The sequence below is a fragment of the Polypterus senegalus genome, chromosome 6 (genome assembly GCF_016835505.1).
Source record: "Polypterus senegalus isolate Bchr_013 chromosome 6, ASM1683550v1, whole genome shotgun sequence".
Taxonomy (NCBI): domain Eukaryota; kingdom Metazoa; phylum Chordata; class Cladistia; order Polypteriformes; family Polypteridae; genus Polypterus; species Polypterus senegalus.
Window position 1 is genome coordinate 103,641,805 of NC_053159.1, and position 18,189 is coordinate 103,659,993.

At 40.3% G+C, this 18,189-nt stretch overlaps 1 protein-coding gene across 2 annotated transcripts in view; it reads right to left on the reverse strand.

The window, feature by feature from the left end:
• Positions 1 to 14,190: 14,190 nt before the first annotated feature.
• wsb1 (WD repeat and SOCS box containing 1) overlaps positions 14,191 to 18,189 on the reverse strand; it is a 36,729-nt gene continuing 32,730 nt past the window's right edge. The window contains exons 8-9 of one of the 2 annotated variants that reach the window (XM_039756662.1): positions 17,148 to 17,255; positions 14,191 to 15,781 (exon numbers count right to left, since the gene is read on the reverse strand). In XM_039756662.1, the coding sequence (XP_039612596.1) occupies positions 15,619 to 15,781; positions 17,148 to 17,255 (271 nt within the window). In that variant the 3' untranslated portion in view covers positions 14,191 to 15,618. Of the gene's footprint in view, positions 15,782 to 17,147; positions 17,256 to 18,189 lie in introns of those variants that run through there. The other variant, XR_005634096.1, reaches the window with a different exon arrangement.

The window sequence follows — 18,189 nt, forward strand, 5'->3', positions numbered from 1 at the left end:
CTAAGGTAGCAGAGATCACATGCATTCAGAAGTGGTTTTCAGCTTTGGCCTTAATACACCAATGTTTGACCTGATTCCTTGAATCTTATATTTATATTGAGCACTGCAGAAGGCAAAATTCCCAAATTGCTGCAGATTTTTTTTGGTGGAATGTTGTTCTCAAAGTGCTCGATTATTTACTGGTGCATCTGCTGGCAAGCATCGACTCATCCTTGCTCTTGAAAGACTAGGCCTTTTCTGGTGGCTCCTCACTGTATATGCTAGAGCACTAGTTCTAGTTCTCAGCAGTTTAACATCTCCTGGTAATTTCAACTTGTCACATCATCATTAGTCCTAAACTACTGTGCCCCTACATTTTTTGAAACGTGTTACAGGGTTCAATTTCAGAATAAATGTCAGTCACTCAGTCATCATTCAACCTGCTATATCCTAACACAGGGTCACGGGGGTCTGCCGGAGCCAATCCCAGCCAGCACAGGGCACAAGGCAGGAACCAACCCCGGACAGGGAGCCAGCCCACCGCAGGCCACATACACACACACCAAGCACACACTAGGGACAACTTACTGACTGTGGGAGGAAACCGGAGCACCCGGAGCAAACTCCACGCAGAGAGGACCTAGGATGCAAACCCAGGTCTCCTTATTGCGAAGCAGCAGCACTACCGTGCCGCTCCAGAATAAATGTACAGAGTGGTCCAGATTTAATTATGCAGATCCATATTGTCTGGAAGACTTTGATTTATGTGGGGATGATTCCAGTTTGGTGCAAATATGATTCTTCATGTCGTCAGTTCGCACACTTCTCGATGGTCCAGGATTTTTCGAGTGATTTTCTACGTAATAAACTTAATAAGTTATAGCGTAATGAAAATTGTATAATTAGATCTGGACCACCCTATATATCTTCCAAAAGCAATGCAAGAAATATCTTGTCTTAATACTGTTTCTGTTTGAACACTCGTCAAAGTAATCTCACAAATCGCTCCTTTTTGTTTTGATCTGCATTTTCCATACCGTCTAATTTTTTTTGGAATTAGATTTTTTTGTAATGTGCTGTATTATGATTTCATTTTTGATTTTTCCTGCAGCAGCTTGACTACCAAAAAACACTTTTTGTTGTGCTCAAGTATAATGATAATAAATTGAACTAATTTTAATTGAAAGTGAGTTGTGGTGAGCTTTGTGGTGCATATTCTAAGAGCCCTAGGTGCTGTGCCATGCTGCCTGCCAGGAACTGTCCTAGTCTTACTGCAATGAGAGACTCGCTAAATTCTGAGCTTCAATGCTTCATTGTGGCCTGCATATTTCAAACCAGAGTGCTGCAAGACAGGATATGCATACAAGGTTGGGGATTTTTTTTTTCTATTTATTATTTACAGTTGATCACTTCCTCAGACTTTTTTCCTTCCAGCTGAAGCTTTAATGGGGCTTTATTACAAGTAGTACTAGTCATAAGACATCTAGTGAGTCAAACCACTAGAGGCCTGGAAGTTCCCAACTCAAGTCTTCTGAAATTAAGGGTCAGTAAAACAAATGGCTGACATTTTTTGTGTTTCCCATGAGAAATTGATATTAAGCAAATTCAGTGTTTAGCGTACTAGGCAAAGCCAATTAATATTTTCTGAAAGTTATTACAGTATCTCTTTTAAGAAACTATGAACATATTGCAGAAATGTTTGTGTTCACTTTCATCAATGTGTGTAACCAGAGAGTTTATATATATATACTCAGCAAAAAAAAAAATGTCCCTTTTTCAGGACTGTGTATTTCAACAATAATGTTTTAAAAATCCAAATAACTTTACAGATCTTCATTGTAAAGGGTTTAAACAATGTTTTCCATGCATGTTCAATTAACCATAATCAATTAATTAACATGCACCTGTGGAATGGTCGTTAAGACCTTAACAGCTTACAGAAAGTAGGCATTTAAGGTCACAGTTCTAAAAACGCAGGACACTAAAGAGACTTGTCTACCGACTGTGAAAAACACCCAAAGAAAGATGCCCAGGGTCCCTGCTCATCTGCGTGAACGTGCATTAGGCATGCTGCAGGGAGGCACGAGGACTGCTGATGTGGCTAGGGCAATAAATTGCCATGTCCGCACTGTGAGACTCCTAAGACAGCGCTACAGGGAGACAGGAAGGACAGCTGATCATCCTCGCAGTGGAAGACCACGTGTAACAACACCTACACAGGATCGGTACATCCAAATATCACACCTGCGTGACAGGTACAGGATGGCCACAACAACTGCCCGAGTCACACCAGGAACACACAATCCCTCCATCAGTGCTCAGACTGTCCGCAATAGGCTGAGAGAGGCTGGACTGAGGGCTTGTAGGCCTGTTGTAAGGCGGGTTCTTACCAGACATCACCAGCAACAACGCCGCCTATGGGCACAAACCCACCTTCGCTGGACCAGACAGGAGTGGCAAAAAGTGCTCTTCACTGATGAGTCACGGTTTTGTCTCACCAGGGGTGATGGACGGATTCGTGTTTATCGTCGAAGGAATTGAGCACGTCTGGAACCTGTTGGATCGCAGGGTGAGGGCTAGGGCCATTCCCCAGAAATGTCCAGGAACTTGCAGGTGCCTTGGTGGAAGAGTGGGGTAACATCTCACAGCAAGAACTGACAAATCTGGTCCAGTCCATAAGGAGGAGATGCACTGCAGTACTTCAAGCAGCTGGTGGCCACACCAGATACTGACTGGTACTTTTGATTTTGAGCCTCCCTTCATTCAGGGACACATTGTGAAACATTTTTAGTTTATGTCTTATGGTGTTGACTCTTTTAGTGTTCATACAAATATTTACACATTAAGTTTACTGAAAGTAAAAACAGTCAGAGGACGCTTCTTTTTTTGCTGAGTATATATATTGTGAACGGAACCTGGGCTCAGACAGGCAGACATGTTGTTTTTCTACCACCACACGTTTTTTTACAATATATTTCTAAGTCAACAGTGCACACAAACCCCTTCAAGTCCCCAAAAGTCCAGGCCTCTCTCACACACTGCCTTTCTTCGGGCCGCCTCCACTCTCGCTTCTCCTGCTTCGTCCTACTTCCACCCGACTCCAGCCCCGAATGAAGGGAGGCAGCCCCTTTTATCCACACCCCGATGTGCTCCAGGCGCTCCCCGCCAATCTCCTACCGACACGCCCCCGTGTGGCAGAAGTGCTGGCTGTATCCCCGGAAGCACTCCTGGTGTCCCTGCTCCTCTTCCCCCAGCACTTCCTGGTGTGGCAGAAGTGCTGAGGTCCAGGGTTCCCAAGGCATCGGGGCGCCCCATGGCGGTGATCACGGGCCCCTACAGGGTTGGGCTTTCAAGCCCTCTACCCGTGGCCCCCAAAGCAACCAGGGTGGCAGCCCCCATGTGGTCCAATTATATATATATATATATATATAATTTGCTAAAAAGCAAATACAAATGCAAGGATACAGTACAACCATCTAGCTACCCAGCTGCAGGCACTGTGTTAACTTATTCCATCATATGTTACTGAGTAAAACAAAACACAGAACAACACACTTTAAATACATTAGATGAACAGTACAATAACATCACAGTCAGTCCAATTTGACAGCACAAGGAAAATGCTGGAAAAGCAGCCAAGGGAATCCAGATAACTCAAGGTGTATTCTGATCTCCTTTCAGGGTATGAAAAGAAGTCATCTGAAAAAAGACTGACCTACTTGGAGGCACAGACCTCTCAGTCAAGATCAAGATCAGACACAGAAGTCTCGCCTCTTCCAGTTACGTATTGTTGGAGACCACAATAAAAGAGGAAGCCTGATGCACTTCCGTACATACCAAAAACTGGACCTTCATCTGAAGTTAGTAATAAGTAATATGAACTAGAGTAGAGGATCCCACCCCAAAGAATGTGAGATGGCATTTCAGGGGGTGCAACAAAGATTTTATGCACAGTGTTAAAAGTTTATTTTCTTGAGTTCAGTTTGGCTGGTTCAATTTAAGATTCAGAAATTAGAAATTTGACTTTTTCATCTTCAAATATGATATTATTTTTAAAGGGGGGTGCAAAGAAAAATCAAACATTTTTTAGGGGTGTGAGGTATAGAAAAGGTTGGGAACAACTGAACTAGGGAGATCTAAAAGCACACAAGTTCCTAAATTACTCAAAATGCCCACTAGAAGGGGAAAAAAAACATCAAAACCCAGCGATTCATACAAAGGGCAATAAAAAATCTTTATAAAAAAATAAATAAATAAATAAAAACATATTTAACGTATATAAATTCCTTTTTAACAATAAGCTCAGAAGAGTACAAAGTCGCAAAAGGCAATATGACAAATATGAAATCCAAACTGTATTCGAAAAACTGAGCAAAAAAGGGTCAAAAATTCAGTAAATTCCCAATAAGCACAATAATCACAAGAAACACTCTCCAACACCAGTTCATTGACAATGAACCGCAAGGGACTGTGGGTTTTTTTAAGCCATTATAAGGCTGAGGGCAGCCCCTTTGACAGTGATGTGGAGGAGACCCCATCTTAGAACATAAAAGAAGATGCACAGGTACACAGAAACTAAATGACCAACAGATTTAACATAAACAAAGGAATAAAAGATGAACAAAAAACACATTCAAATATCATTTGACCCCTAGCCAGGGACCAGGACCCCCATCCTGACAATTGAAGAAGGTTTCTGCTGTACTAAAATTAGAAAAGTTATAGGGGTAGGGGACAGGCTGGACTCAGTAAGCTTAAATTAAAGATAAAAGAACCTTGAACTGTAATCATGAAGCACCCCGGACTCTGGTAACCTTGGTCTGTTGATTTTGTAGGATTGCTGTTTGGGGTTTAATAACCGCACACCCTCCTTTTTACACTACCCTGACCCCAAACACTTGCCAATGACTGAATAAAGCTGCACTTTATAATCAACAGAAAGTTTCCTTAGAAGTAAAAGGCCACAAAAAGAAGTCAGAATCCCACCTCATGCAGCTGTCACACTTCCTTTTATACCATTGTGAATGTCAAAAAATGGGCATGGCCAGTTATTTAAAACAAGCATAACAGGATCCACCAGGCATGTATGACTTTAGAAATGAAAGGGAACAGACGGCAAAGGAGGCGCGATCAGCACTGCATGTCAAGCCATCAGTACAGAAGAAACTGGAAGAAGGGCTTTGTAATTTCAAGACAGGCGAGTCATTTTGCTCACAAGATGGAAATGGAAACAGTTTTAGTTCTGATGACAAAGCTTGGGCACAAAGAAGCAATGCAATTTAATTTTCTATCAAAGAAACAGACATTTTCAAGTTCAGGTAATTTTATGTATAGCGCATGTATAAAACAACAGAAGTGCTGCACAACCCCCAGAAAATGACCATGGCCCACGGTGATTGTGCTTTAGGCCTTCTTGAAGACCAAGCCAGCATGTATGGTGGGAAAGTGGTCTGGAGGTGCATACGCCCAAAAACCATGATCTTGAACCTGAAGGGGGTCATTTCTGTTAACCAGCCGAGTACATTTAAGAAAAAAGAAACCATGGAACATCATTTCGTCTCCTTCTGCAGCCTACCTAATCTAATTCAGAGTGCAAGGGGGGCTTTTTATCCCAGTGGGACTGGGTACAAGTCAGGAACCAACCCTGGAGAGAGTGCTAGTCCATCACATTGCCTGTTGAATGCTGTAAATTAAGGAAGCTGTGTGATGGTGCAGCTCAGAAGGGACAACTAACAGCCCAAGTAAAAGACAAGCAAGTTAGGGTCAGGTGTACCAGATTGCAGTTTAATGCCCTTTGCCATTTGTATCCTCTAATAAGCACCTTGAGATTGAGAAAGGCGCTATATAAATAAAATGTATTATTATTACCATTACTATTAAGAATCAAATTAGTATTAAGGAGATAATTATAATTTGTGGGTAGTATATATGTGTGCCTAATTATATGTGAACATGGGTAGAGGCACCATGGGGAGAGTTGCTGCTTTACAAATCCTGTGCTGATTGTTATCCTCATGCATTTTCCTCCAGGTCCTCTGAATTTCCTTGCATAACTCCGCAGATGTGCCTATTAGTTTAACTGGCAAGTCTGAATTGGGTGGGTATATGTCTGACTGGACCCCCATTCTGAGTTGGCCCCTGCCAAGTGCCTATTGCTGCCTGTCATCCTCAGTCCTGAACTGGATGTTACAAGTGGATTTGAGAATGTTATGGCAACATGTTTGTATTCACTACTATGTTTAATTTAACCTCTGCTTGTCATCAAGTATACCAAACTGGACTTGTCAATGTATTTATATTAAATACATTTTAGGAACAATGTTGACTTAAGGCAATGTCAATTGTTGCGTATATCAGATTTGCAGACTGCAGATGCCGATCACGTCACTGGACCATGTTAATTTACACGACTGATAATGGCTGCTTCACATCACCATTAACTGACTTCATGATGACATAGCAGCACAGTTGAGCACGTCCCTTTATCTGACAACCAATAACCTTCAGCGTGACAGAACCAGTGCCGTACAAAGGGTTAAGTTTGGCTGCAATCCTGGCCCTTTGTCTATTCTATCGAGGTATGTAAAACACGAGATACCAAACAAACAAGCTTCTCCTCTCTTAGTGAGGTCCAAAACACCAGGGTTCCTCATTATTGGTTGTGCATTATGCTTCCCGATGAGCATTAATCGGCTGTCAGCTCTCACACACCCAGAGTCCACCCTACACCTAAAGACACAGTGAAACCTGTTTGATTTTGTTGGAGCAAGTTGTGAATGAGCCGGAGTGAGTTGCTGGGCACGTCACATTAGGTGAGAGCTTCACGGGAGTGTGCCACCACCTGGCTGAGACTCACTAAGATTACATAAATGAAGGCTATGACTGGAAATCACCTGACATGGCCACACTGAATTGCTGAACTAGTGTGGTGCTGAGGTGTCACCCGTTGCATGGCTGTTGTGTGGCGGGTGCGGCAATGCGCTATATCTGCACATGATCCTATCCTCTCTCTTAGTGCTACCAAGCAGTATGCAAAATTGAAGAAAAGACAAATTAGAGCATACATAAAATACAACCATCCATTTTTTGAGCTGTTCTATAGAGTGCAGATTTTCTTTACCTACTTGGGACAAATTTTGAAATGTGGTGAACCAGACGCCACTTCTCACAGTGCCAATAAAAAAAGTATTCGCCCTGTTGAAGGTTTTCACATTGTTTCGTTATACAACAGTGAAGAATACGGTGTCTGCATACAGACGGTGGCTGGACAAGAAGAGTTCCATCATACATTACCCCTTAGGTGAATTCAGACTGAGTAGACACCATGATCCAGGCCCTTCCAGCCTCAGCAAGTTTGTGCAGCCCTCTGCGTCAACGGTTGTGCATCACAGGCAGCCACACCAGATTCTTTGTTTGTTATACAAAGAGTGATGGCCATCTGTGTGCAAATAGGACCCACCCATGACACCTGCGGGCGAGGAGCTGCGTCAGATCACCAATGGTGACAGCTGACTGATAAGCTGCAGGTGAAAGCTCAATAAGCCGCTGTTTAAATGGCTCACTTTCACTGTATTCTCTCCCTTTTTTTTACCTGTGACATTAAATGGCAAGAACACAGGCAAACTGACAGGCTGGTGAGTTAGGCAATAAGCAATAACCAATAAACAAAACCAGCAGAGATAGGGCAAACAGCGAGAGACTGAAGGACATCTCTGTAGCAAGTCACAATCATTAAAATGCTTTTCCAGATGAGGGATGCAGTGAGACCAGGCTAAACAAGGCAGATGACACTTCCCTCTCTGCAGGAACAGTCTCCAGCTCATCCTGGAGAATTCCCAGACCAGCATATCTTCCGTCTACACAAAGGACTGGCCTAAAACTTTACAATGAATACGACTAGCTGCGTGGAACATTAGTCTTATGACTTATAAAGTGGTAATGTGCGTAATCAGAAGAAATAAAGAGGATGAGGATCTGGTGCCCTCCGTTGGCCAAGACTAGTACTACTGTACAGTATTTCTCAAATGGCAGAGTGTACAGTAAATATCAGACTCTTGAGATTCAGGCAGCCTTTGTTGTGAAAGTAAGCAGGAAACTGTGGCTGAGGCGCTCGACTCTAAAGCAGCCTCCATCTGCGTTTCTGACACTGAGAAAATCACTGGATGCGCCCATTTTTGTTTTTTTTTACTTTAAAAAATAATCATAAAAATTACAAGAACAATTGCACACAGTTCCATTAGCTTATCAAATGCCTTATGAAAAGGGTTGCTCATATTACACTCACATATTACACTCACATTTTAATATATTCAACTGAACCTGCCCATGTCATGCATGAGGTCCGGCTTGATTGAAGAAGCAGCTCCGACATTCTCTACATTATAATGCAAGGAAATGAGGTCAAGAGTCTTGACTCAGAGAAGCAGGAAGTGGACACAATTACAGGAACACGGCATGTTAATTTAAGAACTTAACAGATTTAAAGGAGCACCAAGTCTCTACTCCACTTGCTCATCTACTTCCGAGAGCATTGCAGTGGTGGTGGAGCATATTGATTATGAAGAAGGCCATTAAAGTGCTAGCCTGATGAATCCTGCATTAACCAGAACAGCAATCATTCTGTACCAGTAAAAAGACAAACGCTAGCTGCACCAGGCAATGCACTGATGCAAGTTATTATCTTTAATAATTGTCCATCACTTTTAGTGGACTTCCAATTACTATGCAAGGCAGAACAGCTAGAACTGGACACCTTAATGAGAAAGAACCTACCTGAGGAAAGAGCAGCAAGAGATGCAGAATGGTAAAGCACAACTGCCAGTCAATCATAGTCCACACACTTCCATATTGATTCATATCCATATTAACTTGAACTGTATATCTTTGGGATGTCGGGTGGAAGCTGCAGTACCTAGAGGAAAACTGAGTATTATTATGAAGAATTCTGCACATCCTCTCTCTGACACACAAATACTGGGGACTTTCAGCCAATGAATTATTCTGTAAAAGTGTGCCAAGAAATGCAATGGAGGCTCCTTTATACCAACAGCAATAAGTCTGCATAAGGCCTCACTGTAACTGCGACAGCCAAGTCAAAAGTTTTCTTTCTTTTTAATTTTCTTCATTGTTCAGACCTGTGTGTGTTTATTTACTTGCATACCTACCTATTGTTTTTTATTTAATTACAGAGCTTCTCTAGAAAGCCATAAAGCTCCATCTATCTATGGATAGTAGTAGCCATTTAAACGTAACTACAAATCTTTGGGAAGGTGGAGCCCCAAGACAGGTTTTACAGTAAATATGTGACTCTGGGGCTGTGGAGCAGGCATGCAAACCCTGCACACCTCCACACCCTGTGTGACCTGAAGCACTGGCCAGCAGGAATCATCTAAACTGTGTAAAGAACAGGAGAGCCACACTTAAAATGATAGCAAAACTACAGAGTTTTGAAGAACTGGTTTGTGCCAAGCACACAAAGTTGGTTTTGGCTTACCTACACAAACACACACACACACTGCTCTCCTTCTTCTCTTTAGACATGTGGATCAACGCAGCACACTATAAAATTGGGTCTCAGGTAACTTCTTTAGTACTTAATACTTAAAAATGAGAAAGAGACAAACAATTGTTTTACTAATTGCATCAAAAGTTCAGTTTGCTGGAGCTCATTTAGGCATTGCCAGCTCTTAAATATTTCTTCCACACTTGGGAGTGATACAGTTGACCTTATTTTTTTTTTTTTGCGGGGATATTGATTATAAACAACAACATAAGTGAAATGACAACCCTCAAAATTCATTACACAATGGTTCCCAGTAACTCCTGCTCTTCAGGTCCAGTCCTACTATTAGAGGCACTACTCCAGACACCAGTAATACGTATGAAGGCATCAGTGCATGCATGGGTGAAAAGGCAATGAGACCCATAGTACCAATTGAAATGTTCATTAACATTTCCAATACAACTAAACGGAGTCTCCAATGTTGGCATGAACACCTTCAGATATTACTATCAGTCCTGATCCCACTTCACCAGGATACAGTAAATGATTGCTGGGATACTTCTATTCAAATATCCTAAATTCACATCAAACAGAATTCCCATGAATGGCATTCAGTGTTAAGGTAATGGCTACATTTTACCAACCTTTTTTTTACTTTAATCATAACACCACAAATTGTATGGCCAGGCTATCCTTTCACACAATAGTTACAGCTTTTGGCCTTCATTTTCCCTTTGCAATTGGAAAAGCTCACCTTAGAACAGTGACTAATCAAAATGTTATTAAAACCTTGGGGAGAAAACCCAAACTAATTAAGTTGTATTTCTGAACTTCAAAATTACAACTGCTAGCAATCTCATCTAGGTGAAGGACTGATCCAGAGATCCTACAATCAGAAATTGGACCAAATAATCAAAAGATACATTAAAACATTAACTGAGGCACCAAGTGCATCTCAAAGTGCACCTGAAAGTGCATGGGACATCTTGTGTCAGTAATTGCAAGATACTGAAAAAGTGGCAAACACTCTGGTTACACTACTACATTTTCTTTAAAGGAAAACAAAAAAAATCAGACATTAATCTCCACTCTCATCTTTTGTCCACAATATCCTGGCACTTTCAAATCCCAAATTCATGGAATTCTGAAAGCGACTGTGTGTGGACAGGTGGTAACCCAGACCTTGAGGTTTGTACATACTACGTAGTGCTTATGTGAGTGGGTATTGCTCATTATGGCTAATTCCCTGACTGATCATCTTTCATGGTTAGGGGAGGGGGGTCACATTCCCAACATAGCAGACAGAGAAGTTTGCTTTCCACTGCACCTGTGTTATGTACCACTATACGTCAAAAGTGCATTTTTTTACCATTTCAATGCTGCATACATGTTGTGAAAAGGCGCTATATAGCGCCTGACCCTGCACAGACTACGCAGAAGCACGTGTTCACACTCAAGGGTTTTTTTTATTTTTAATTCTTCAGCCGTGGGCACACGTCTTCCCCGTGTCCCACAGGCCCAACACAGTCCAAGCACAAAAACCCACACAAACCAAACTTTTCCTGCTCTACCACTCCTCCCAGGCAACCTCGTCCTCTTCCTCCCGATTCTGGCCTCGAGTGGAGGTGGCTGGCCCTTTTTATACCCCACCCAGAAGAGTTCCAGCTGGTTGACCACCTGGTCCTAACTGCCCTTCCGGGTGGGGCGGAAAATTCAAGCAGCCAGGCTGCGGAGTCCATACAGCTCCCCCTAGCGGCCACCCGAGCCCCCAACCAGGCTGCGGAGGACTCCATCTCCCATGGAGACCTGCGGGTGGTTGGGGAATCACCGTCCGCCATGGAGGCTGCCACCAAGCATCCCGGGGGAGGTACTGAAGTGTCCATGGTGGCTCCCCCAGAATATACACAAGAGGGGCGTCCCGGCCGGGCATGGGACCCGGCTGTCCGTCACAATGTGCAAAAGGAAAATAATTGAGGAGTCTCTATAAAGTTTTACAATAATTCCCAAGATTGATAGCATTACCGTTGTAGTCAAAAGTGCAGACCCAGTGGAAAACAGATTGTAAATGAAAATTGACACACACACACACACACACACTTTTCCCTAATAGAGTTAGTTTTACAGTGTGCTCCAATTGCTGTGGACAGCATTTTATCATCCCTCTCACAAATGAATATAAAGCTGATCACGATTTTTAAATGTTGCTTTAACATTTCCATTGTTTTAATGGCAAGATGACCACCACCCGTTGTGAAGACTTACTTTCAACTGTAATCTGGGCATTAACAGGACTCTGGTGCAATTCACTCTGGCTCCTTCAACACTGTATTTATGCTGTGACTGTGCAATCAGAGCACCAATAAGTCCTGAAAGCATGTAAAGTACAATGGATTTAGATTTTCATCCAGCTCTAAAATTTTCACTACATCATTTTTCAAAGATTTTCACACCTGATGAACACATGTCCAGCATATGCATGTTTGTGCATTTCAGTGTTGACTGGGATACCTTTGTAAACTATGTGAAAATGCTAGTATGAACTATGATCATTTTTGTTTAAAAATGCCAGTTTTAAATGAAAATGAAGTAGTGAGGACACAGCATACAGTGGGTACGGAAAGTATTCAGACCCCTTTCAATTTTTCACTCTGTTATATTGTAGCCATTTGCTAAAATCATTTAAATTAATTTTTACACAGCACCCCATATTGACAGACAAAAAAAAAGAATTTTTGAAATTGTTGCAGATTTTTAAAAAAAGAAAAACTGAAATATCACATGGTCCTAAGTATTCAGACCCTTTGCTGTGACACTCATATTTAACTCCGGTGCTTTCCATTTCTTCTGATCATCTTTTGAGATCACCTTCATTTGAGTCCAGCTGTGTTTGATTATACTGATTGGACTTGATTAGGAAAGCCACACACCTGTCTATATAAGACCTTACAGCTCACAATGCATGTCAAAGCAAATGAGAATCATGAGGTCAAATGAACTGCATGAAGAGCTCAGAGACAGAATTGTGGCAAGGCACAGATCTGGCCAAGGTTACAAAAACATTTCTGCTGCACTTAAGGTTCCCAAGAGCACAGTGGCCTCCATAATTCTTAAATGGAAGACGTTTGGGATGACCAGAACCCTTCCTAGAGCTGGCCGTCCGGCCAAGCTGAGCTACCGGGGGAGAAGAGCCTTGGTGAGAGAGGTAAAGAAGAACCCAAAGATCACTTTGGCTGAGCTCCAGAGATGCAGTCAGGAGATGGGAGAAAGTTGTAGAAAGTCAACCATCACTGCAGCACTCCACCAGTCAGGGCTTTATGGCAGAGTGGCCTGTCGGAAGCCTCTCCTCAGTGCAAGACACATGACAGCCCACATGGAGTTTGCTAAGACTCTAAGATTCTCTGGTCTGATGAGACCAAGATGGAACTTTTTGGCCTTAATTCTAAGTGGTATGTGTGGAGACAACCAGGCACTGCTCATCACTTGTCCAATACAGTCCCCACAGTGAAGCATGGCGGTGGCAGCATCATGCTGTGGGGGTGTGTTTCAGCTGCAGGGACAGGACGACTGGCTGCAATCGAGGGAAAGATGAATGCGGCCAAGTACAGGGATATCCTGGACAAAACCTTCTCCAGAGTGCTAAGGACCTCAGACTGGGCCAAGGTTTACCTTCCAACAAGACAATGACCCTAAGCACACAGCTAAAATAACGAAGGAGTGGCTTCACAACAACTCTGTGACTGTTCTTGAATGGCCCAGCCAGAGCCCTGACTTAAACCCAATTGAGCATCTCTGAGAGACCTAAAATGGCTGTCCACCAACGTTTACCATCCAACCTGACAGAACTGGAGAGGATCTGCAAGGAGGAATGGCAGAGGATCCCCAAATCCAGGTGTGAAAAACTTGTTGCATCTTTCCCAAGAAGACTCATGGCTGTATTAGCTCAAAAGGGTGCTTCTACTAAATACTGAGCAAAGGGTCTGAATACTTAGGACCATGTGATATTTCAGTTTTTCTTTTTTAATAAATCTGCAACAATTTCAAAAATTCTTTTTTTTTGTCTGTCAATATGGGGTGCTGTGTGTTCATTAATGAGGGAAAAAATTAATTTAAATGATTTTAGCAAATGGCTGCAATATAACAAAGAGTGAAAAATCGAAGGGGGTCTGAATACTTTCTGTAAGTTAGATACTGTTTTAACAGAAATACTTTTCCACATTTTAATACTAGCATTCCACAGCCATTTAAATTTGAGACAAACTTCACCAACTACCAACAAAAACTAGACATGACACAAGATCTGTTCAACAGCTTTCTATGAAAGTCATTGCTCTACTCCATTTTGTGCATTTACATTTATTTGCTTGGCAGACACTTTCATCCAAAGCAACTTACAAAAGAGGAAAATATAATCAAGCAACATTAGGATAGGGCCTGTTTGTTCAGCAAGTGTAATAGGACAGGTATCAAAAGTTGATTGCCACATGTGAAAATATGTAATAACTAATACATTTACAATCAGATTTAAGAATCAATAAAGCAGTTCAAATTTATTGCAAATTACCTAACAGTATGAAAGATCTCATCAGCATAACACCAAGAAGAGGTGGTGTACAGATTCTACAAGAAAATCTAAGATGATGAATGATGCTTTTGCAGCTATTTCACAAAGAAATATTGGCAATTAATAAAAGTCAATGAAAATGGAAACATTTTGGTGAAAAAGTTTAATGCAGAAGTCTTGCAAATTACACATCAGATCTGAAATAAAGTACAAGGAGACTTCAAAACACAAAAGGTGTGTGTTTAATTGCAACAAACCATAAAAATATACATCTCTCAAGGAGCATTGGTATATTACAAGATTTAATGTAAATTAAGCTTCACAGAAACACTCCAGCTTCTAGGAGTAAGGCAACAGTAAAGAATTCCCACCCGCAGACTGAAGTCACAGTTTATACATTCAGAGCTGAATTAAGCTTTTCATTGTAAACAAAAGCTATAAATATACAATGCTCATAACTTCAGCTAGTTTATTGCAGATGCTTCAAGCAATGTACTTAAAATATATGTAAAATACAAGCAAGTTTCAAGTAACTGAAGATGCCAGAGTTCAGAATATACATATATATATATTTTTTTTTCTTTCAAAAAAGCATTTTGCTTAATCTTTGGTGGCTGTGCCAACTGAACATGCTGAACACTGAAAATCTTGAAAATGGAGAAACCAGTAGATTCCTTGTGTAGCTTTACAATCACAAGTAACATTGCCCCCTACCTCCCAACAGACAGGGGGTTTTTTTTTTTTTTTTTAAATACATATTAAGCTCTGAAGTTTAAAGCATGATATGGAATTAGTAGCTGAAACATCTATCCTCTTAAGTAAATGTGGATGACCATTTACACAGTTCTTCCAAACACTGTTTTGCTGCCAAGAAAACTTCTTTGGTACCAGCATTAAAGAAAAACAAAAAAAAAAAACAAAAAAAAACAAAAGTTCAATCCTTCACATAAACCACTAGATGCTTTTTTTTTGCAGGAGGTTTTGGGGGGTGGGGGTGCCTTTTGGGCTGTGCAAGTGAAGGTGTGAGGCTCACTAGGTGTTAACTGCCACAATATGACTATCCCACTTACTTCCAATTGTAGGAGCAGCTTTGCTGAAGCATGACCAAATATCATCCAAACTATTCTCACATAATTACCCAAAGCTTTTGCAAAAATATTTACAGCTCAGTACAGCTTTAAACCAAAAAAAAACACTTAGAAGTTAACATAAATATAAGTAAACAAAAATGTTTGATATGAAAATTCAAAGAGACATTATAGTCCAATTGTGTTTCGATTTGATAACCATTTTAAATGAATATATTTTAAGCATGTTCAAAACAAAAAACGAAACACTATAAAAAATTCAAAAAACCTGAAGAGATCTCCAAGATCTGAAAAGGCCACCTCAAAAGTAAGAATTTCATGACCATCTTTACAATGCTTGACATTGTCAAGTTCCAACACTATTTGTATTTTTATTTAAATTACAAGTGCTTTAAACTCTATGTACAAACATATACACAAATAAAAATGTAACAATGTGTTCGGCACAATTTTCTTTGATCAACTTGGAACTCCACTGGCTTAAAAACTTAAATAATCCTGTAAGACAGAAATTGCACCATTCTTGACGGGACAGGCAGTTTCTCAACCTCTTGTGTAGATAACACTCTTCTAAGTGACATTCGGCACAGATGCTGGAGACTAGATATGTTCCGTGGAGTTGCCCAAAAGTGAACACTGCCATCACGAGTCCTGATTAAGCATTGTTGGAGGGTGGAGAGTTAGGGAGAATTGGAGGGAAGGGAGGTTTATAAAAAAATATATATATATATTAGCAATTTACAATCATCTTGCATCAAAATCTGACTAATTAAAAAAGAATATTTCCTTTAAAAAAAGAAAAAATCCTAAACCATAGTAAATAAGCCATCAAAAACTGCTCATGATTCATTATACTCATAGGAATATACTGTAATATTTCAAGATCTACACCATTAGACTGTTCTACAATGCATTAAAAATCCTACATCACATAGACTTAGGGTAACAGTGGGCTAAAAAAGCTACACATTTGTATATTGGAAAATGTTTTAACTTAAAGGACCCTTGGGTATTATACAGTGTGTTCTGCTGTTAATGCAGAGGTCCAGATCATATGACGTATGAAAAACTATCCATTTCAAACACAAGAGGGAATTTGCTAAATTAATCTTGTACATAGAAGCAGCAGTTAAAATAATAAAAGCAAGAATGGGACAAGGAAAAAAAAAATCAACTGCATTTGGTTTGGGGTAACTTGTTAATCATATCCAAGGCACAGTATTAAACTAGATGGTTCTAAATTAATCACATGAATTTCTGTAACTTGTATAAGTGCATTTATTTATTTTTGTTACATTCTGGAAAGTATACATAGTAACATGTTTGATAACAATATTCCTAAATGATAATTTGTCAAATTTACAGATATGCATGATACATATTATCTTTTAGGAAATCTTAAAACTGTACAAAAAGTCATAAATGCCAGAGAGACTCTGCAGTGCCACCTCTTTTTCAATCTACACATTACAACAAGCAATATCCCCAAGAGTCTACAATTTTAAAACACCACTTGGTATACTGAAAAAATTACAACATGGACTAGGGGATTCCATTACATAATGTATTATGGCTATTGAAAAATGCCAGACAAACTGAAAAGTGCTGACACCATATAAAGATTTCTACACAGCAATCAGACTGTCCACATAAAAAAATAAGCTTCAAAGTGCATCAAAGTACAGCTGCTGAATTCCACTGTGTAGACTACCATTGGCTCATGTGAAGTTGTAACAGCAACACCCCAGTGGAACAAATCCAAGAAATTTAGCACTGTTGAACTTACTGGAATGGCAAGACACTGTTCTAATAATAAACACAACTTTAGAGAGGTATTGCGTAACTTTCACATTCCTCCTCCACAAAAACCATGTTACTTATAACCAAAATTTGAGTAGTCAGCCCAACTAATGAAAATTAAGCCTTCTGAACAGCTGTAATCAATCAGTATAGCATGTACTATTAAACTGCTAGCCTATGCAATCTTATAGATGGAGGCACATCCAGCAATACTTACCCAGCAGCTAAAACGCTACCATCAGTTGAAAAGGCACAGCACAAACCATTGCTCAGAGATGCAACTGCTTGAGGAGAGGTCTCATTAATGCTCCAGAACCTCACCATCCTGAAAGAAAATTAGTTAAGAGGAATATTCAGTTGAAATGAACAGTCCGATCCAATCCTATAAAACACTTAATTCCAAAACACTGTAAATTCTCATCTCCTTCACTGCCAAGAATTTTGCTAAATGTATTTCAGTTTCTAAGCACACACAAAACAAACCAGGGCTTTTATTCCAGGCTACCAAACATGTGGAGTGCACAGCCTCTACAAGTAGCCATACAGAACAGGGTAACTGAAAAAATGAACTGCTTAGCTGCCTAAGATCCTGTCATATGATGCTCTTTTCAGTGTCTGTATTAAAAGTTAGCTCTCCAATTTAAGATTTTTGACATAATGAGTACATTATAAATCTGTCAGGCATACAGCTCTACATCTTGTTCTATTCAGGATCAATTTGTCTTCTGCCTCATAATTGCATTAGTCTGCAAAATAATAGACTGGCATATGACATCACAGTTAGTGTAACCCAATAAGGGACAAATTCTTGCTTTTAATGTACACAAAAAAAGAACGTTAGACATGAAGGGATTAGCCCAAGGTATTTGGCAATGTTAAAATTTTACTACATAATGCATTAAGACAGGAGTCAACAAAGTGAAATGTACAAAAGACCAAACATTACAAACAGTTGCAAGAATGTGAGCAACTATGAAGTGTCAAATTTTGCTTTGAAATGTCTGATGAAGTGAAGTACACATTGTAATTGTTGTAAAGTGTCAGTTCTTACAACAGGCATTCCTTCATCTTCATATTCCCAACCTCTCAAACTACCATACAAGAAGGTAAGCAGTATGTCACGTATTTTGCCTCATGGAAAGAATCCAAGTCATCCCCTTTATGGTTCAATGAATTGATGGCACATTCCACGTATAGCTTGTCGCCAAACTACAGAAATAGTCATAACCCATCGTTCAGCAAATAAATGATTGTATTCA